We start from the raw sequence: 20,525 nt of genomic DNA, 5'->3' as shown, positions 1-20,525 counted from the left end.
TTAGCCTTTTTCAGTTTCTTTTAACTCCACTGCAAAAGTCACAGTTTCTTAGTGTAAGCAATGCAAAATCCTGAGCAGTTTTTCATGTCTATCGATGATTTTGGGGGTTCCTGTTGACTGTCGACTGACTTGCAAACACCCAATTATGGGTTATGTGGCCACGCCTGCATGTTTGTGATCACAAACGACCGAAATTCTTCTTCTCTCTTTTGTATAGCATACTGCCTTCAGTTAAGAAGAGATGGATAAAGTCTGACTCCATACAGGCACCTAAATATATTTATATATTTTTATCTATTTTTTGGGAACCAGTTTGGATTTAACTTTCAGTTTTCACACTTTATTTAGGCAATATTATATTGCTTCAGTGTGACATTCAATGTCTTTTTAAAGTTGTACGTAATATCTTTTTTTCAAAAAAATATTTAGATTGTAATCATTATTAGAAGAAAGAAACACCTACACAGAAAGGTCAAGCCATTGAACAATAGACTTAAAGTCAGATTTATTTATTCTTTTTAAAAACTTCTGTCATGGGAGTCCACCAACTTCAAAAAGTTTAGCAATAAATCAGCACTTGTTTAATATGAACCCGCAACCCTTAATTAAAAGCATAACGAATTAGCTGCATGGCAGCAAATGATCATTTTACTGCCCATTAGTTAGATGCAATTAAGATGACTTATTCCTTAGCCTTAACTGCATTATCGTCTGTCAGCATTAACAGTGAGTAGGTGGTGTGGCCAGTCAACTTATTCAGCTGATACAAAAGTTTGCAACCACATCAGCTGAGGTGGTTATAATGCCTAAATACCCACAGAGTGTCCATTGAGAGGAATAAACCTTAACTGAATCCCATCATTTCCCAGAGCTTGCAGGTGATAAAAGAACCTGCGTCACAAAGCATTTCTTATCCAACAAACTTGATTTCCGAACATCAAAAAGGCTTCCTGTAGTTTGAGGCATTTCCCATCAGCTCTCAGTCATCCCCACCCCCCATACACAGGAAGATGACTTTTTATTGTTGTGGAGCTTACTCCAGCAGCAAGCTTGAGTGATTGGACCTGAGCCACACAGATGGTATCTCACCACATTTCTAAGGTCAGTACATAAGGGCAGAGAGAAAGTGTGTGAAAATGAAAGTTTGATATTTACCCAGAGGCTTCCCTAAGTGGAACTACTGACAGGTCCTGTTGCCAACACATACACGCATATTTATCTTTTGTGTGAGTTCCTGCAGCTCACTCACATGGGCCTTTGTTGAATGTAACTCTCACACCAAGCATTCTCCCAGCAAAAACAGGGAAACCAACTTTTCCTCGTCAATTAACAAACTTATTTCACTGTCGAGTTTTGTTCAGTGTAGCTAGTGTAGCATTCAAGCACATGGCTCCATGTGTGCTTGAATGTGCTTTATGCACACAATGTGGGAATGATGCAGGTGTGATGCATTATAAAATTTTAACCTGTTTTCTTTCTCTTACATAATGGAATCATGGTCTTCTGCACAGACCTCATTGCATTCACACTGAGTGTGTACCCCTCAGCTTTTTCTTCTTTTATATTTATATCATGCATGCAAACTTCTACCCATTGGAGATGTGTTATTTCCAATCATTGCCATGGAAGTAACTTTAGACCTTAAAATTTAAACAAAATCATATAACTTGTGCCTTTTCTCAGTTCCTCCTTATTCAGTAAACCACTCAGATCAGCATCGTTTCCTAAATAAAACACACAAATGAGGAACAGAAACACTGTCACGTGGAAACAAGTTGCACTCATGTTGGTCCTACAAGCACAAAATACTTGTGATGAGTGCTGAAATAAAGACGTGAAAAATAGTCTTTCTTTGTGTTTATTTCCTTAAAAAGAAAGGTCTGACCGACATACAGGCTGGTAATTATTTCTAATCACACTTTCCTTCTTTCTTACACATTTGAGAAGTTTCTTGTCATTGTGATGCCTGCAGCTGTCAGTTCTGTACTGTGCTATAGTTAGAACATAGGCTGCTAGTGTGACACAAACAATAGTTTCTATTGAAGTCAACCGTGCTCACCATGAAGGTTACAAAAAGGCAAAAAGGCACTCGCCAAGACAGATGAACAGCAGGTACAATGTCGAGCACAGAACAAGCGTTGGACAGAGCATTGGTCAATAGAGCTTTTATTTCAGCAAATCATACACACACTGTAAAAAATGCATCTGTATCATAACCTAACACTATCAGAGCTGTGATGACAGTGTGTGATTGAGTGGCTACAGTGTCCGAGGTCATCAAAATGATTTGCATGTCATCACACTCATGGAACACTTTTAAGACTGAAATGTTTCCCCAACCCATAAAGTGAATTAAAATTCAAACATTGAAGAATGAGGGATGAGGGAGAACAAAAAAAAAAAAGAAATGGGAGAAAGATTAAACCAAAAGAGAAGAAATAGACAGTTAGATGGCACTTTTCAGGTCATAAAATGAAATGTTAACAGATATTTGATTAGAAACAAAGCCAAATGGCGGATATTTTACTGCAAAATAACATTGGAGTGCACCTGATCTCAGGATTGCATAAACATGACTTAACAATGCACACATCTGATGATCAGAGTGAATTTTTTTTTTTTTATTGATTTTTTTTGTTACCCTGACAGATTTACACTATAAATAGCTGGAGCAGATCAGGTACAAACCAAGCTTTTAAAACAAAATAAAAGCAAACATTGTAAGATGATCATCCTTATTCATATAAAGCTGTCTAAACCAAAGCTTCCTCTAGCCAGTGTATAATAGATATAAAATATTTCCATATCCAGCAATGTCTAACTGTTTATATGCCTTGACTGCTAAGCATCTCTGTGCTTCTCTACATTCTAGCTACCCTATGTAACAAATCAAAAGATCTGAAATGTGGCCTATGTAGCACTGTCATAAGCGAGATCCCAAACACTCAACATACTTAAGTCCAAGTGGTATGTGGGCTTAAGAGTAAAGCCACTCTTATGCAGTGTAAAGACAGGTTTAAATCAGTCCAGTAAGCATGCTTCTCCCTCTGTCACCACTATCTGTCCTCACCAGTAAAAGGCACACCTTCCCTTTAGCCCCTGTCTGATATTTTCAACAGGACTGCATGGCTCTGCGGTTCTGTTACTGTGTGAGCGATTTGTTCTGTTATGCTGTGTGCAAACATCACTTCATATCTGAAAATATATTTTAAAAAAAGTCAACACCACGTCTGAACTCCGATGAGGTTTCCTGGAGCTCAATGACCTGTTCAAGTGTGGTTTCTTCTGTACACATTTGAGGGGATTTTTTTTTTTTCGCTTATCTTTTCAATTTCATCTTTTGAGTTCCTCAAAGGTTTGGCCTCTGGTTCTACAGACTGAAACAACATCACACAGTGTTGGACATGCTGAGACAAATCTGCTTAAACTTCTGTTCCCACTATGGTTTAGAAAAATAGATAACAATATTACCCTACTCCAAACAAACACAAACGGCCAAACAGTAACTTTTAATTACCTGCTGAGCCTTTGTGATGATTCGACTTGATTTGCGTTTCATTGAAAACTACTAGCATGTGAGTTCTGATTGTTATCCAAGTCATATTAGCTTTTTTTTTTTGTTTCGTTTTGTTTCCTTTCTTCTTGCCTCCATTTTTCTGATGAAGCATGTCTAACTCTTATCTTGTTTTTCCACACAGTTACAGTCACAGTTACAAATCAAGATCAAAAGAAACTTAAAGAGTGCAATATTTTCTTATCTACATTATCAACATCCCACCTATACACAGGAACATTAGATAAGGATAAAAAAAGGACGTGGGGAGGAGAGGGAGAAGATGGAGGAATGAAGAGGAGGGAAATCTCTTTAACATTGTGCCTTAAGCATCAACACACTCGGGCATCAGAGTGCGGCACAAGGACAGGAGACATTGAAAGACACGGACTGTCCAATGAAGGGAAAGGTCTTTGCACATGTGACCAAATCCAAAGTGATGGACTGGCTGCTGATTAGTTCTTGTAATATTCTCTGGTAGGCTGACACACAAGTGAACTAGTGCCATTAACCACCTATATTTTTTACTCAAACAGGAATAAAAATGATAAATATTTTCCTGGAATATAGATTTTTCTTTTCTTAACTGATGAAGAAACAATACACAGAGAGTAGTCCATAGGCTGTTAGTACGATGAAGTATCTGCCTGGGGAGTCACCTAGAAACGTGCAATTTGACCAAACAAACAGTTTTTTTTCTCTTTTTTTCTTTTTTAAAATTAAGACAGATATTCATCGTTTTCATCATCATCATCCTCATCTTCGTCGTCCTCGTCGTCCATACCCGCCTGGTCATTGAGGACAAATGAGTCTTCATCATCATCAATAAGCAGCGAATCACCACTGCCGAGGTCCCCAGAAGACTCTATAATCACACCTACAAATGAAGAACAAAACCAGTGATAGTTTTACTTTTTAAGAGGTGCAATTATTTACTTCCCTAAATCAGAGGACCCGTACCCGTTCCTGCATGCGTGATAAACAGCTACCGCCAGGAACTAATTATCTAAGCTCAGCACAAAAACCTTGAGAGAGGGGGTAAAAATAGGCTTGATTTAGACACTTCTTGAGGACTTTTCTATACTTCTCTAATTATTGGATAAGTAAGCACCCCCTCTCTTTTGTTTCTCTACTGCAGGATTTTTTTTTCCAGACTTTTTTTTTGTAGATTTTCTGCTGTTCTTGGGATCATTGTCTTGTTGCATGACCCAATTTTGTCCAAGCTTTAGCTGTCAGACAGATGGTCGCACATGTGACTGAGACTAGTTTGGTAAACAGAGGAGCTAAAGGTCGACTCCACGATAGCAAGGTGCCCAGGTCCAGAAGAGCAACCAGAAAAAAAACTTCTGCTTTTATAGAGGTACTCACACCAGCTGGTGATCAATCACTTCGCATCACCCGGCTGCTACCTACCCTATCCTGTAAATAACAATAAGGCTAAGTGACAAATTAAATGCTCTTATATTGTAATACATAAAAATCTATGATTAAAAAAGGGGTGTACTTTAATTTTCACATGATACCAAATAACACATACGTTTTGAATGTTGCATTTTAATATTTTGTGAGCTTGACAGGTTGTTAAGATGGCTGGGTCCTTCTTGTAAAAGAGAGTTTTGATCTCATGAGGACTTTCTGGTACTGGGACCTTCAAACTAATCAGATATAACACTGATCAGGTTGAGCTAAGCCAATTGTTAGCACTCTCAGCAAACCATTTGCTGGCTGTTGTTTCATACAATACTTGGGTTCCATACCAAAACAGCTAAGCTTCTCAGTTCATGTTGTGTTGTCGGATTAATTCATGTGAAAACATTTATTAGGTTCACAGGAAACAGGGAAAAAAATGCTCTTTTAAGTATCCTTTTTTTAAGTTTTCCTTCATAGTATTATCATTTTGTAAGACTCAAAGACTAAAAGGCCTCTGCTGAATATTACCAATATAACCAAAATTATAATAATAAATAGCTTTCTATGCTATTGGAGAATCTTGTATTTTTTAAATGAGGCTATCACTTCACTAGTTTTCACGTTCTTGCTACTAATTTATCAATTTATTTAATCAATTCATCGTTTAAAAAAAATAAAATCCATGACATGGTCTGAGAGAGTTAGGTGAGCTGACAAGAAATGACTAATGATGACCTACAATGTCCACTGAAGACCATCAATCTTCTCATCTTATTACATATGAGAACATATACCATATTTATGATTCCATGAAATACACCAAAAAGCGTGTAGCCATTATCTGTGAATTATTTCCTTCGTTCAAACCTTCTAAACAGCAAATCAGGCTGCATCCTTTCATTTCCTCCACAAAGAAATGAATGGGTGCATAAACCTGACACCATGCTTTCAGTGTATTGCCTACCGCAGTCTGCAGGACCGTGGGTGCGAGAGCCAGCCAACTCGTTGCCATAGCGATCCACACACCAGCACTGCCCGCTGCTGCTGTGACACTGGTGGGACCTGTAGTAACCCTCCTCGTCACATGATGGTAGATACTGGCCTACATATTCAAACCAAAACACACAAGTGCGCACAGTGAGTCGGAGCAGTGTAATGTTTGCGTGAGTAGCTGTGATTGTGTGTCTGTCTCACCAAGTAACTTCTTCCCAGCTTGCTTTTTGTTTATGCTGGACAGCTCTGCTTTACAGGGGGAATCTGAAAGGGAGATACAAGGGACTTTGGTAACAAACTGCAGAGTCTGCTTTCCTGGGGAAGCATCTGTTTGTGCTTCCTTATGGTTCTTTTTGTTTTCAGCACGATTTCTTTCATCCTGCTGTCTTTGCTCTGTCGCAGTTCAAGTGAGAAGTCAAGATTTTTCCACAAATTATACAGACTTCCTACTGAAATTGCAAGAATTGCCCCCTTGGTGGCCATTACGAAGAATACAACATTGGGAAACTCTTTTGATGTCCAGGATTCTACATACACCTTTTACTAAGATTTCAGCAATTACAGTTGTAGAAAAAATAAATAATTAAAAATGTAGCCAAACTGATCTGCATGACACGCCTTTGATAGATCTGTGTAGCTGTGGATACATTTTAAGTTTGTATTGGCTTGTACTTGCAGCTAACATACCTGTGTATCTCTGGAAGCCTGTGCACCACTCAGAGCTGGTTATGACATTGTCAGGATGTGTATCGCATGACTTGAAGAAAGCATCAGAGCATGGCTCATTCTTGTCCAGATACAGGCTCTTGATCTCGGACTGGTCCAGCTGTTGGTCAAAGTTTGTGTCCAGTCGAGAGAACATCCAGCCCAAGGGGTCCTTACAAATAGGTGAAGTTCCGACTTCAAACTCTGTAGAAAAGTTAGAAAAATAAAAACAACAACACACAAACAGATGTAGTGAGATATGTGTGTGTTAGAATGACTCATTTTACAAACCTCAATTCCAAAAAACAGTTGGGATGCTGTGTAAAATGTAAACGAAAACAGAATACAATGATTCGCAACAACTGGAGACATCTCTGTGTGAAGGGGACACAGCTGATAATCAGTATTTGGATATCTGTGATCTTCAGGTACTCAGGCAGAACTACATTAAAAACTGACATGTTTCTTTCCAGGAAGTCACTGCATGGACTTCCAAAAATGACTGTCTGTGAACACAGCTCACCGCGGCATTCACAGATGCAGGTTAAAGCTCTGTTACGCAAAGAAGAAGCCATACACATACAGGTTTTAGAGCAACATATGCGCCCTTCCAGTCTTGCATATTTCAGCAAGACAATGCTCAACCACATACTGCATCTATTACAACAGCATGGCTTCATGGTAGAAGAGTTCAGGTGCTGGACTGACCTGCCTGCGGTCCAGACCTTTCAACTGAAAACATTTGGCATATCATGAAACAAAATCAACAAAGACCCAGGACTGTTGAGCAACTAGAATCCTATATCACACAAGTAGGGGAACAACATTCCTCTGTCCAGCCGCTGGTCTCCTCGGTTCTGTTTACAGATGTTAGCGACTATCAAACACAAAGTGAGTTACTATTTTTCAACTGATATGTTTTCGATGTTCTGCTGTGAATAAATGAAACGTTCATAGGATTTGTTTTGGTTGACATTTTACACAGCTTCCCATTTTTTGGGAAATGAAGTTGCACATTGAGAGATGACGAGTATTGTGACTCACTGTTCTTCTCTGGCTTCTGGAGCTTTACTCTCTTGTGGTTGCCATTCTCATGCAGCACTCTGAACCAGTCTCTTAGACGACTCACCACCTCCTTCAGATCGGACTCACTGCACACTGTGGAATAATAATGATTCATGACAGTAAAGAGATGCTTTAGTTTAATTTTGCTCATGATATAAAAAGTCTAAGAGTTTCCTTAAACTTAATTCAGATTCATTATAACAATGACATCTTAGAAGAATCTTTATATTACTTGTGGCCTTGAACACGGTGGAAAACTTTTAAATGAATGAAAGTGTGTTGGTATCCATTGCGTGTACCTTTCTTCTCTGCAGAACTCTGTTCAGGCTGAGGGGGACAAGGACACATGCCAGGACACTTCACAGAAATCTTCTTCCCTGTGATGCATGCCTGGTAGTCTAGCTTACACTGATCAAGAGCAACAGAGAGAGAAAGGACAGAGGAAATGAAAAAAAATATGACTTATGGGCAAAAGATGACAAGTGCAATCTCATTTGAGATGAACTGCGCCTCGCCTCGAAAGAGAATGAAGGGAGGTGGCTGTGACAGGGTTCGGGAATAAAAAAGCTGCTGTCAAGTCGGGCAGTTTTGGGCAGTCTCGTCTGAACAAAATGTCAAAGAAACACTTACATAATGTCAGATTTGATTCTACTTTAAAAAAAATGTATATTATGTCAGCTTGAGGGAAATCTACAGTAGTTTTCTGTGTTTATCTGTGGTCTCTGTTAATGGTTCAGCCTTAGTCTTACACAAATTCACATCTAATTCAGCATTTTATTGGAGAATCAGCTGACCAAACTGTGTCTCTTTAAGAACACAGATGGACAGAAAACATCACTCAAACATGAAGGAAAGAAAAAACAATAGCTTTAATGAATTATCTGTCTGATGACTGTACTATTCTATATGCAGCCAAAGCCACGCAGAAACCTCTGCTTCATGTATTGTACAAGCCCATTGTGTGTTCATGTGTGAGGCTACCTTGGTGGAGTAGGTATGTCCATCACTTCCACAAACAGGCGAGGGATGAACCACAGGGCAAGGTGTGCACTTTGACCCCGGACTCTGGTACAAACTGGCATCTTTAAAACTGGGGAGCGGATTCGAAACACATGTGCACTCAACATCCATGTGGTTATCCATGTGAAATATTTCAAATTATTGATCATTTAACTTCCTCATCACGGTGGCTTGTTCCACACAGCAAACATTTTGTATCTGCAATGTAATGACATGCTCTTACATCAGCTTTTGACATGAGGCGAGGATTTAGGATTTGTGTGTGATTATTTTCTGATTTGCTTGCACTGTGTAGTGAGAATTGTGTTGTTTCTAAGAATGGGAAATGAGGTCAGTTTGGTGTTACTGTCCTCTGTCCAGTCTAGGGCTTCCCAGACGGAACACACACTCACATACAAAGGCCATTCATATCACTTGGCAGGACTTTGTGTCCATTGTATGTTAGTGCCAGTTCCTGGGTAACTGAACCAAACAGTAATGTCACACAACAGTCACAAGAGAGCCGGGCAACCAGAGGACCAGCTAGAAGAAACAGAAATTCGCTGCCCCTCTACTGTTGTTGGTTATTGTTCTACACACATAAGTAGTCAGAAAGAAAAAAATGGAGGAGGTAGTTAACTCATATAAGTATTGCCTTTGCTCTTTGTTACTTCCTTTTTCTTTTTTTTTTTATGCCTTTGCCATGGAAAAACCTGAATGCAAATTCAAGGGAAAGCATTAAAACATAGGCGTGCTTCAAAGGGCAACTGTGTGTGTTTGTGTGTGTGTGTGTGTGTGTGTGTCTATGTGCTTACCTAACTCTCCTCTGACTGACACAAGTGGCAGTCTTATAATCCTCAGCCACACACACCTTGTGGCGACTGCATTTGATCTTCAGACAGGGGTCTTTAGCTGGATCAAGGCCTTAAAACATAGAAGAAGGGTAAGCAAGGACCTCTAATACAACAAATGTGTATGTGCACTCACTATGTGTCTATAACACAGCCTCAGAGTTTCCTCAACAGACTAAGCCTTTGAGCATAAACAGAGAGCACATTTTCCGGGGATATGGTTTCATTTTGCCTCAGTTATATTCTGGATCAATGCCTCTTATTCAAAACCATTTATTTTCTTGCATTTTCAAAAATGGAAGTGATGTGGATAGATGTTAGAGATCTGGCTGTGCGCTTGTGTGAATGTTTTTAATACCAGTCACTGTTAATGCACCAGCAACATTGCTCTTGCACTGAACAAAGCTGTAATACTGTTAAGTATCCTTAGAGCTAAAAACAGATGGAACTGGTTTTAGAGGTTACTTCTGATCTCACATCAGCCTGCCTTCAGTGTCATGCTCAGAGATAGTCAAACTGACCTAAGGTCGGATCCCAAAGCTAAGAGGCATATATGCCTTTTGAGGCGAGAGGACTTTTCAGATCTGAATCTTAAGCAGATAGTATGGTCTTTGACGGTATTGATAATCAAGACGTTTCTGACCTCGTGTCACCCTGCAGTGAGACACCTCCAAGCAGGATCAAAAGCCCTTGGCTGTTCCTAGAACAGTCTGTAAATGACCTCTGCTCTAAAGAACCTTACTGTAATCCCTAAGCAGCTTTGGCAGATTATCCTGCCTCCATCCTCCAATCTAATGCTATTGTTTCCCTGACATGTTTGTGTGTGGATGTGGCGTGAATGGGTTTGAGGATACAGTGGTGAGTGAAAGGATATGTTCATGTCCTAGTGTGCCTGGATGAGTGTAAAAGATTATCACCGTGTGAAGTACAATGAGAAAAGAGATGATCAAAGAAAAGAAAATCTGCCTGTTTTTTAGCTGCTCGATGTAGTTAAAACAACCGAGGATAGCTTTGAAGCTACACAAACCTTGATTTTTACATATCTGGAAACGTAACTGCTGAAAGCATAACAAAAGATAACACATGGACTTGAAATCTTTCTTAAAGCTTTAGTAATTTTGCTGATGCTGAATGAGAATGACTAATAGAGATGATGCTTTGTGGTAATCACATACACTGGGGATTTCCAGTGACAAAATGTTTTTAAAAGGTCAAAACCTACAGTGGTTAAAAGAAGAAGGTCTAATGTCAACACTGCAGGACAGATTTCTTTGAAACTATCTGGAAAGTCAGGACATGCACAAAGAAACATGAGATTAATGCAGAGAGAGGACATCATGACCCTGTGCAACTCATTCCTGTTTTTTCCCCCTTTATTATTCCACCAACCTAAGCGACACAGTGATCCTTCATTTTGGATCCTCCAGAATCTACAGATGTTGTTGTTATCATGGCCATTCTACAGACAAGAACAATGAAGAATCTTTCCATTCATATGAGTCAATAGATACCTGCTGTGCATACTGATGCATATCCCCATTTCAATGGGTCACCAAGGCAACCAACAAAATGGCATGCAGTAACGTCATCATGGTGCTGTTAAAGAATTAATTACAGTCCACTTGATCATTTACTAAGCTTTTCATTTTTTACTGTAAATTTTGTTCTAATGCCTTCATGGTCTATGTAAAGGACTTTGAATCCCCTAGCTGTTGAATTGTGCTATATAAATAAATTTGCCCTGCTTCTTTTTTATTGTCAACCTCAAACCAAGTAGATTTGGTAAACTAAACCTGACTGAGATACCGTGCTGCCTTACCCTAACCAGGATACAAGAATAAAAACAAAATGAGAAAACAATTATCTGTAACTCTGCCTCCAAAACATGTAAGGATGGCCCTAGATTGTGTTGTGGTTCAATGCTTGGAACATTTGATGTCAAATTAATGTGAGTGTGTCCCATGTAGCTTAAACATATAATTTACTAACTTTTTATCATACAGTGAAATGATCACCAAATTTGGATGCCATCCGCATCTCAAAAATTGGACACGATCTGTAAATCTGGTAATATTTTCACATCCGGATGTTGGTGCAAGATTAAAGCCGCTAAACTCAGTGGTCATGATTTGACATCTTCAGCTCCAATACTCAACAAACAGGATTAAGATATCAACCAAAAAATGCTACCACCATCAAGATATAGCATAGACTAAAAACTAAACTAAACTAAAAACCTCTGAATTATGTATTAACTGCTCCAGGCACCCAGGCATTTTGGGTGCATATGTTATCTTTTATTTTTTTCATTTTCATTTTTCTCATTCACACCCACCTTGATCAAAGGGCTTGGATGGAGTCCATGTTCCAGGTTCCTGAAGCACAGTTAAACAATGAAGACCTTCATGAAAATCATATTCAAATAATACCTCACGTAATGCTCTACTATAAACAAGAATATTGCATCTTCAGTACAGAACAGCAGAAAGGAGTCATACAAACCTCAACCTCCTTTGGGGGAAAGCGTTAAAAAGACAGAGAATCAGGAATTAATTTGGATGTGTTTATGTTTTTTCTTACTATATACTGTATATTAAAAATAGGCACATGGCAGTCTCTGAAACACACACACAAATATACCAATCTTTATAAAAGTGAGCATGCATTCATTTATTCAATTTCATCATGATATTAGGACAACAGCTGCCTGGAGTACAATGAATAAAAGGTGACTGTGTTTTTCTGTTTGACTGCAAAGGCGGCTAATCGTATCCCCTAGATTGTATCCCATAAACCAACCAGACTTGACAGTTAAGAAATTCGAGATTTATTCAGTATATTGACTCTGCTCTTCATTATAGAAGAAGAAAAATCTTGTTTAGTTTCATAAATCTTGTTGGGCCAGGTGAGTAACTGCCACAGAAGCCATTTTAGAATACAGCTGTTCAAAAAGTGAAACATTGCTGCAACAAACTGAAATTTACATGTACGAAATGTCCAGTAAGAAATACATTAGAGGTTCTGTATATAGCATTTCTGAAGATTTTGAACTTTAAGACTTTGGAAGGACAGCAATCCCTTGGAGGAGAATGTCATCTTACTTCTTCTACATATGGAGGTAATCCAAGCCTCTAAGTTCTGTTTCAGTAGCAAATTTGGCCGTGCATAAACTTTCTTGCATATTGATTCCTCCCTTTAAATCTGTTGGCTTCTCCAGTGTTTAAAAACTCTAAAATAAGCACATACAGGCAGGTACACCCATTAAAACAAGATAAATTATTTATTTTCCCAGCAGCAGTCGGTAGCTACAGCAATTATTGCAGTTATTGTTCCCAGGAATTGCCACTCAGACAATTAAAGCGATGAGCTTTAGCTACTCTACAGATTGTCGTAAAGCACGATTTCTGATGTTCTTAGAAAAATGTTTACTACTTTATACGGGACAGCTGGAGTAAAACCCCCACATGGCATTATTGAAAGTGTGCAGCCAGCCGCCCTGCTGATTGGCACACTGGGCACATGGCGTCTCTGTTTATGTGCAAATTGATTCTCTTTTCAGTTTCAGAGCTACCATGTGAGACACTCTAGTTGATCAACATTTGGCTTAGGCTTATTTTGGAGCTGTACTTGTTCTCACTGAGTGCAGCAGACGCTGTAAAAAAAGAGCACTTCCACTCAGGTATTTTCTTTACGCCACTGCCGACCTGAGATGAATGATGATAAAATGTTTTACACATTTAAACTCTTCCCTTTGGCAGTGACTCAGTTCATTGCCTTTGAATGTGATCACACAATCTAAATAAGGAATCCACAGAGGTGAGTGATTTGCCGGCTTTTAATAGTGAGACAAGCCGGAGGAACTCCCAGCAGGTATAGGCTTATGATGCAAATGTAAAAGGAGCTTAACAAACAGTTTGTTGTTTTACTCAGCGTGAGTTCAGACATGTCACTGTCTGGACTCCCTGTCTGTCTTTCGGAATCTATTCAAAACCAACACAGCATTGTGTTCTCTCTAATGCTGTCTCAGTGATAACCTCATCTCACCTGTCTTCCTCTTGCATCAACATTTAGTCACACTTACACACATTCTCTTTTTTGCCTTCAGCTCTCATTTGCTTTAATTCCCAATAAGCGCTTACTGAGAATTACCCTTAGACTGTATACCTTATCTGGGTTTTATAGTGACCCAGGATTATAACACCCTGTGTACTTCAATAATTAATCTCAAGTAAGCACTCGATTCCCCAGTTTTCCGAAAACTACATAACAGCTAGTTTAACAACTGTGTGTGCATGTGTGTGTGTGTGTGTGTGTGTGTACACCTGTGCAGTTCATGTTTTAGGATCAAAAACTTGTTTACAAAACCACATTGTCTGGAACATTTTTGGGGAAAAAAATACAATCTTAAATGTTCATTTAACACCAATCTTTTAATCTTTCTACAGCAAATTCTTCATTTAAGGTTAAAGGAATGTTGGGTTTAGATTAAAGTAAGGATAAAGGTAAGAGTAATCCAAGGGAAGGCTAGTGTAAGTCTCCAGGAAATTAACGTGGACACAACCGTGTGTATGTGTGTTCGTGCATATGTAGCTCGACTCCTTCAGTTCTAACTTCTATGGACGCAGTTCCCTCTCACTCGACAGAGCAGATGCTTTATGTTTTTGTTACATTTTGTGGATACATTGGGTATAGTCCTACTTCAGCTCATCTAGCCAATACTGTCTTCAGTTGTTGCATCAGATGTTGCATTCTTCTTATCTGTAAAGCGCACTGCATGCACAGTTATCATGCAAACTGTACTTCTCAGGATTACTTTTAATGTTGAACAAATAGTGACGGCCGGCTTGGGACCAAAAAGATTCAAACAGCTCATCCTTAGTGACTGCAGCCCATGGTAGCGCCGCTCCTTCATACTGCTGGGGCTTGACTGCTGCTATAAAGTGATCCAGCATGGGCTTCACATCATCTCTTTCCAAAACTTTAGAAAAATCCGCCTTTAGGCACAAGTTGAATGCTGATGCTTAAACTAAAGCACCTTTTTCAGAAATGTTTCACCCTCTGCCTAACTCGTATTCCACACTGATAAGTGAGGTGTTTTAGTTGAAGCCATGATGGAAACAGAGTAAAGTAATTAATGCAACAATCTTGTACCTGTGATATGCCAGTGCAATTGATTCAGAATTATTAGCTCTTACTGTATTAAAGTAGAGATTGAATTCACATTGTTAACCCCCAAGAGCCCCTGGTATTTTTCAAAGAGCATTGCTTTAATCATCAGCGTGTCTCCCTCTGTGTCACTTCCTTGCTTACTATGAGGGGCACAGGGTCAACTCTTGCTCTTTCTCAGCTTTAATTAGAATCTCCTTTTTGTCGTGCATTGCTGATCCTTCTGACCTTCGTCAATATGGCAGACTCCTCAGCACTCATCACATTCTCTCTCTGTGACCTTCCACCCATTAAAAAGGCTACAGTGAAATGAGAGTTGGACTGACGGTCCCTTCCAGCAGTACTGTGGAGACTGAATAACAAGAACATTGCATTATGGGGGCCAGGCACTCCAGACCAGTGAGGACAGCAAAAGTGCTTGCGGTCTGATTCCTTAATAAAATCAACAGACGCATCCAGACACAGCAACATACATGCGCAAACAGAGGCACACCCAAACACACACAAGCACTTCTGCACACACACAAAGACACAAAGAAAACTTATCACCAAAGCACTGACTGTAATGCTCAAATCTGTCAGCAAAGCATCAACTAACTGGATGGATGCACTGCACTACAATCTACTTCCATTAAAAGAAAAAAAACACACACAAAACCCAAATTCAACAAGTCCAGCGATCTCTTGAGTGTGCTCTGAAATAGCAGCTTTTCAACTTCTCTCTTCGTTTCTGTCCACATCTACAGCAGCCTTTTGTCCTCATATGCACAAACACAACAGTGGGTACATTTGTGGCCACTGGCTTACATCCTAATTTGCTGCTGAGCATATAGATGCTCATGTGGTATCCCCTGCATATCTACAGGAAAAGACCCAGATGATACACTGCTCCTTACAAACACTTTTCTCACCTTTTCTTAAGATTTTCACTGATCTGATTTCAGCCCTCCTAATTGCACCCTAATGGCTTCCTTCCCCCACTCGCTGTCTTCTCGTCGATGTCCAACAGGAGAGATATGCGCATGTTTTCACTGTACTGGCTCTGCTTGTCTTGCTCTAGCTTGTCGCATGCATGCTCGCATCATCACACACACGCACAAATCCTCACTAAGGTGCTTTGATGTGGAAAAGGCCTCCAGCTCTGTACCCTCCCTTCATCGTTCACACTCCACAACACAAACATCGCAGGGCACACAATTCACTTTAAAAACACACAAAGAGAGAGGAGATAATTATAAAGTATGATCTCCTCTAATGAGACTGGTCTAAACAAGACATTGTTTTGCTCTCACACCGCATCATGCAGTTAGGTGTCTGTCATCACAGCCCATTCATCATCATTGTTAAAATGGTTTTCTTATGTCAGCACTCTGCCGGTAATGTAAGGTAGCCAAGGACTAGCACAAGGAGAAGAATGTTTAAAAAACTGAGATGGCACCGGCGCAGCAAAGACAGCCCCGGGCTTCTTCCGCTGCCCTAACAGGACTTTCAGTAAATCAGCAGCCAAGATTTTATCTAGTGCACTTAGCATGAGACTCACTTATGCTTCGTAGAGGAAGATGAAAGCAATGCCTAACAGATCAAATTTGAGGCACACGGAATGTTATGCCAGATTGTTAGTACAAGTGTAGTTTTGGGAAGGTGTGAAAATATATGATTAAGGATGCTATACATATTGGTTGTAAACACAACAGATCACTTCAACAGCTTTGACTGCGAGTGAAAGAATCATCGCAAACTAAGACATCAAACTAACAAATTTCGCTGAGATTGCTTTGTATTGTTACAAACTGTGTTTTAGTTTTTTGTCTTATTCAATTGTAAATGCTATAAATAGCTGAGAATTTCGGGTATAAGATGACAAATGACCATTCCCCCTTTTAGGGTTCATTTATGGTAATGTATAGGCATTTCTCGAGTCCTCTAAGTCCTATAAATATACAAAACCTAAAGGTGCATAGCCCCTAGTAGGTTTAAGCTACATTATATCAATATGAATTAGGGGTGTACTAATTCTGAATCCTTGTGTAAAAAAGTAGCTCTTTTAAAACACTTTGGTCTGTTAGACCTTCACCAACTCAGAGAGTAGCCACTGCTTCCACCACCCACCAAAATGTTCTTGTGCCCAACAAAATTCAATGTAAATAATTGCATTGAATCAGTTTCAATGCAATTATTTACTAAGTCAATGCAACACAACCTTGACAAGTCAGATGAATTTCAGTTACTGCCACTGGTTGATGTTATATTATTTACCAATGAAGTCAACAAGCTTAATATCGTCTGATATTGATGTTAGGCTGATATATCTGTGCATCCTCAAGGTAATCGCATACATCACAGTGACAAGGAAATTGCTAAATAACCCTAACCCAAGTCTAACATGTGTTACATAGTCATTTAGCTTTATTGTATTGTACTGTACTGTTGTACTGATTAATATTCTAAAATTAAAGGCACACTATCTTAATTTTTAGAAATGCAATTTAAAGATTTAAATAATGTCAGATGACTTGACGATATTCTCTTTACCTCTCTTAAACTCTTCATTTGTTGGCTTTGACACTTGGCTCAGTCATGCAGCTATGCGTCAGTTGAAGGGCCCGTCTATGTGATGCAATATTTTGTAACCTAAAAGTTGGGTAAAAATCAGCGTCCAAGCTGATGCGAGTTCCTTAACAAGCTCTTTCAGGAACGCTTTATCACGCTGCTTAATCTCTTCCTTTCCTGAAAAGAACAAGTATGTAGGCCATGTGACACAGAAGTACAGTTGACATAATCTGTGTGTTCACGTATTGTGCTCAATGTGTCATGACAATCAGTTGCAGCTTTCCCTGTGCTGGCTGCCACTTGAGCTGTGCTCCATACATGGCAGTGTTGTGACAGTATGGGGATACATGTATTCCATTATGCAGGACTCTATCAATCAGACTGCCATCACTGCAAAGTACAGCCCAGACTGTGAAAGCACTGTTCACCTTATGTTCATCAGGACATCCAGATAATTATTAACTGTTCCAACAATCAGGTCTCACGTAGCGCTATAATTTGTGTTATACAACTAATAAAACAAAAGGTTTAAATGGGCATATATATATATTTACAGGGGGTTTCATCTCTGTGCCACTTGACGCAGTATTGGTGTTGCACGTCTACTTATGTTCAAAATGTGCAAAATGAGAGAACATTTTCTCTGGTATCTGGACAAATACCTTCACATAATCTATTTATGAGCTGTTCCAAAGAAAGGAACTGTAGAAAAAGACAATCTGAGACACAGCTCTACAACAGGAAATGAAAGATACGCACATATATACAGAGCTCCACCTCAATCTGTAACACCAGAGCCTCAAATGTTAAAAATCTATCTATCTATCTATCTATCTATCTATCTATCTATCTATCTATCTATCTATCTATCTATCTATCTATCTATCTATCTATCTATCTATCTATCTATCTATCTATCTATCTGTTTAAAAGCAGTGACCAAATTGAATTATCTCTGTCTCACGCACACACTCTTGTTTTCCCTGTAGCTCAAAAAGTGAGATCATCCTAAATGGCAATGGGCCCATATTCAGTCGTACTTCCTCTCCAACCTTTTGTTCCTGACACCTTTGGCGTAATCCAATTCTGGACTATCGCATGAGTTTACCTGGGCCAAAAGGTTGTCCTTTACTCCCACAAACAACAAGAATGGCACTATTGTTTTTCTCTTTCTGATTTTACATGACTCCAGAAGAAGTAAAACCACTTGTTAAGGCTTGAGTGTATTTTTTTCTGACATGGTAACCCGGGTGTTTTTACAGCATCGTGAATGGATCTTGGTTAAAAAAAAAGAAAAAAAAGCCAGTTTTTTGTAATTTATGTGCGTGCACATGTGTGCAAACACACTTACTTTTTGTCATGGTGTGTGTGAGTACAAGTTCAAGCCTGCATAAATCTGTTCTGGTTGTGTGGAGCCATTCATTCTGTGGCTCGAGGCAAGATATCTTTCCTAGCAAGACTACCACAAGAAGCATTACAGTAGTGATTTCCACATCCTTTTATCTGTAATATACAACGGATATCTAATTCATAACATGCTAAAAACGGTTCAAAGCCACAATGTTTTCACCCTGAAAGGCTGTTTACTGGATATAAGTATTTTATGCTTCACTGTAAAGCATCAACAGCCTACAATAGGGTAATTATTTACAGCAACTGGGCAGCAGGACCGCATGCACAGAGCATTATCCGAGACAGCCAGCAGCAGTATTACTGCCCTAAGTGGCCTTAAGATGCCAGGTTAATGATGGTTGACATATACTGCTCGTGAGGACTCAGCAGCAGCATAATCACATTAAATCACTGTTACACTGGTAGAAGAAAGAGGAAATCACTGGGGGGATGTAAGTAGGCTACAGGTACACCTAATAAGTGAGGCTGCTTTTAATATTAATTTAATAATCCCACAGGGTCCACAGTGAGTCTGTGCACTTGATCTCCTTGATAGATTGTATCATTTTGGACTTGCTCTCATGCTTTTTTGCAACCATTATTGCTCAATATATTTTCTACACACAGAACCATGGAATGCATAGTTTAAAACTCTGACTTCTGTCTCCTCCTGTATTCGTCTGCCTCGTGGTAGTAGTTCTTCCTAACGAGGACGTGTAATTCTCACTGCAACAAACGTTCTCCTTGTACCTGTCCATAATTAGGCCCCTTTCCATGGGGTGCCTCACAGGCAGCGATGTGCCACTGAGGCCTTGGCTATCTCTGTTAAGCAGGGGGCTGCTATCGCAAAAAAAAACAGCTCACACACGGATCATCCCAGTTCTCTTGTTAGCGTATTTCCTGCCTCAGTGGAGCGGCTGATGAACGTGTGACAAACATCACAACGGACCTCGTGACGCGTCGCTCGGACATAACGACAAAACAAGGCGCGCATGATCACAAACCAATGAGTGTGGGGGGAAGGAGGGTGAGAGAGAGAGAGGGGGGTGTAAATGAGATAATGTGGAGGGGGTGAAAAGGCGATAATGGCCCAGATATAACCCAGAAACATTACTTACATCTCTGAATTTATCCCATCTCCCGCTGAGCCACTTATCATCCAAAAAATTGCCGCTGTCGGAGCGAGCCGAGACATGTCCGAAGGCGACGGCGCACACACACAGCAAGGCGACGCTCAGCATCTGCGGACACAAAACAACAGCATGGAGAGAGGACATTGGATCAGGCTGTAGGACACCGCAATCGCGCTGAAAACAGAGGCGGCTGAGTCTGCATCACATCAGCGATGCACAGCCAGCAGAACGACAGCAGTAAATAGAATAATCCGGAGTTTTTTTCCCCCCACCTTGTCGCATCAGCTGCTCCCCAGACTGTATGTGCTCGCTGCCGTTTTCTGTCACTAGTAATAGCAGCCCTCTCCTCCCTCCCTGCCACACCGCACCGGCTGTCTGTGCGCAGCAGAGAACAGGAACGCGCATGGCATCGTGCGCGGGCACGGCCTTCTGTCAGTCTTCAGTCTTTTTTTGTGCCTCTCGTCTGTGCGGAGGAAACTGTAACGATGGCTCGCTTTGTGCTCTTATCAGGCCACAGGGATTTCCACTGATTATGTGTTAGGAATTTTTATTCCCCGGCAATCATTTTTGAAAGCTGTTGGACAGTTTTACAAGTGGCGTCTAAAAACAAACAAACTAGTTTTATAAAGTCAGAAAATGAGTTTTGAGAGATAATCTACGTTGACTTGTGTGAGGTTTGTTTCTCTCTTTTTATTTTGTTGCTGTGTT

At 39.9% G+C, this 20,525-nt stretch overlaps 1 protein-coding gene across 2 annotated transcripts; it reads right to left on the bottom strand.

Annotated features, from left to right (window-relative positions):
• Positions 1-2,149: 2,149 nt before the first annotated feature.
• Positions 2,150-20,208, bottom strand: spock3 (SPARC (osteonectin), cwcv and kazal like domains proteoglycan 3). Of its 2 annotated transcripts, none has more exons than XM_072385086.1 (11): positions 20,090-20,208; positions 19,794-19,925; positions 11,912-11,951; positions 9,541-9,649; positions 8,708-8,816; positions 8,026-8,134; positions 7,706-7,819; positions 6,644-6,865; positions 6,158-6,220; positions 5,928-6,065; positions 2,150-4,430 (listed from the first exon to the last, which is right to left on the bottom strand). In XM_072385086.1, exons 2-11 carry the CDS (start codon positions 19,923-19,925, stop codon positions 4,273-4,275), a joined length of 1,194 nt encoding a protein of 397 aa, XP_072241187.1. In that variant the 5' UTR covers positions 20,090-20,208; the 3' UTR covers positions 2,150-4,272. The 2 variants fall into 2 exon arrangements, with proteins under 2 accessions (XP_072241187.1, XP_072241188.1); XM_072385087.1 differs by having other exon boundaries at positions 19,803-19,925; positions 20,090-20,207.
• Between the last annotated feature and the right edge of the window lie 317 nt (positions 20,209-20,525).

This window comes from Leuresthes tenuis, unplaced genomic scaffold (genome assembly GCF_036924035.1).
Source record: "Leuresthes tenuis unplaced genomic scaffold, fLeuTen1.0.hap1 SCAF_4, whole genome shotgun sequence".
Taxonomy (NCBI): Eukaryota; Metazoa; Chordata; class Actinopteri; order Atheriniformes; family Atherinopsidae; genus Leuresthes; species Leuresthes tenuis.
The sequence above is the reverse complement of the archived record's forward strand: the minus strand, read 5'-3'. Positions and strand labels throughout refer to the sequence as shown.

What these genes read in the sequence shown, in the direction of transcription:
- spock3 (XM_072385086.1), bottom strand. Translation starts at nt 19,925, where the DNA reads ATGCTGAGCGTCGCCTTGCTGTGTGTGTGCGCCGTCGCCTTCGGACAT. An exon ending in AATTCAGAGATGTAAGTAAT is followed by an intron (nt 11,952 to 19,793) that starts GTTTCTGGGTTA and finishes ACTGTGCTTCAG; the next exon opens with GAACCTGGAACATGGACTCC. An exon ending in GACATACCTACTCCACCAAG is followed by an intron (nt 8,135 to 8,707) that starts GTAGCCTCACAC and finishes GCTCTTGATCAG; the next exon opens with TGTAAGCTAGACTACCAGGC.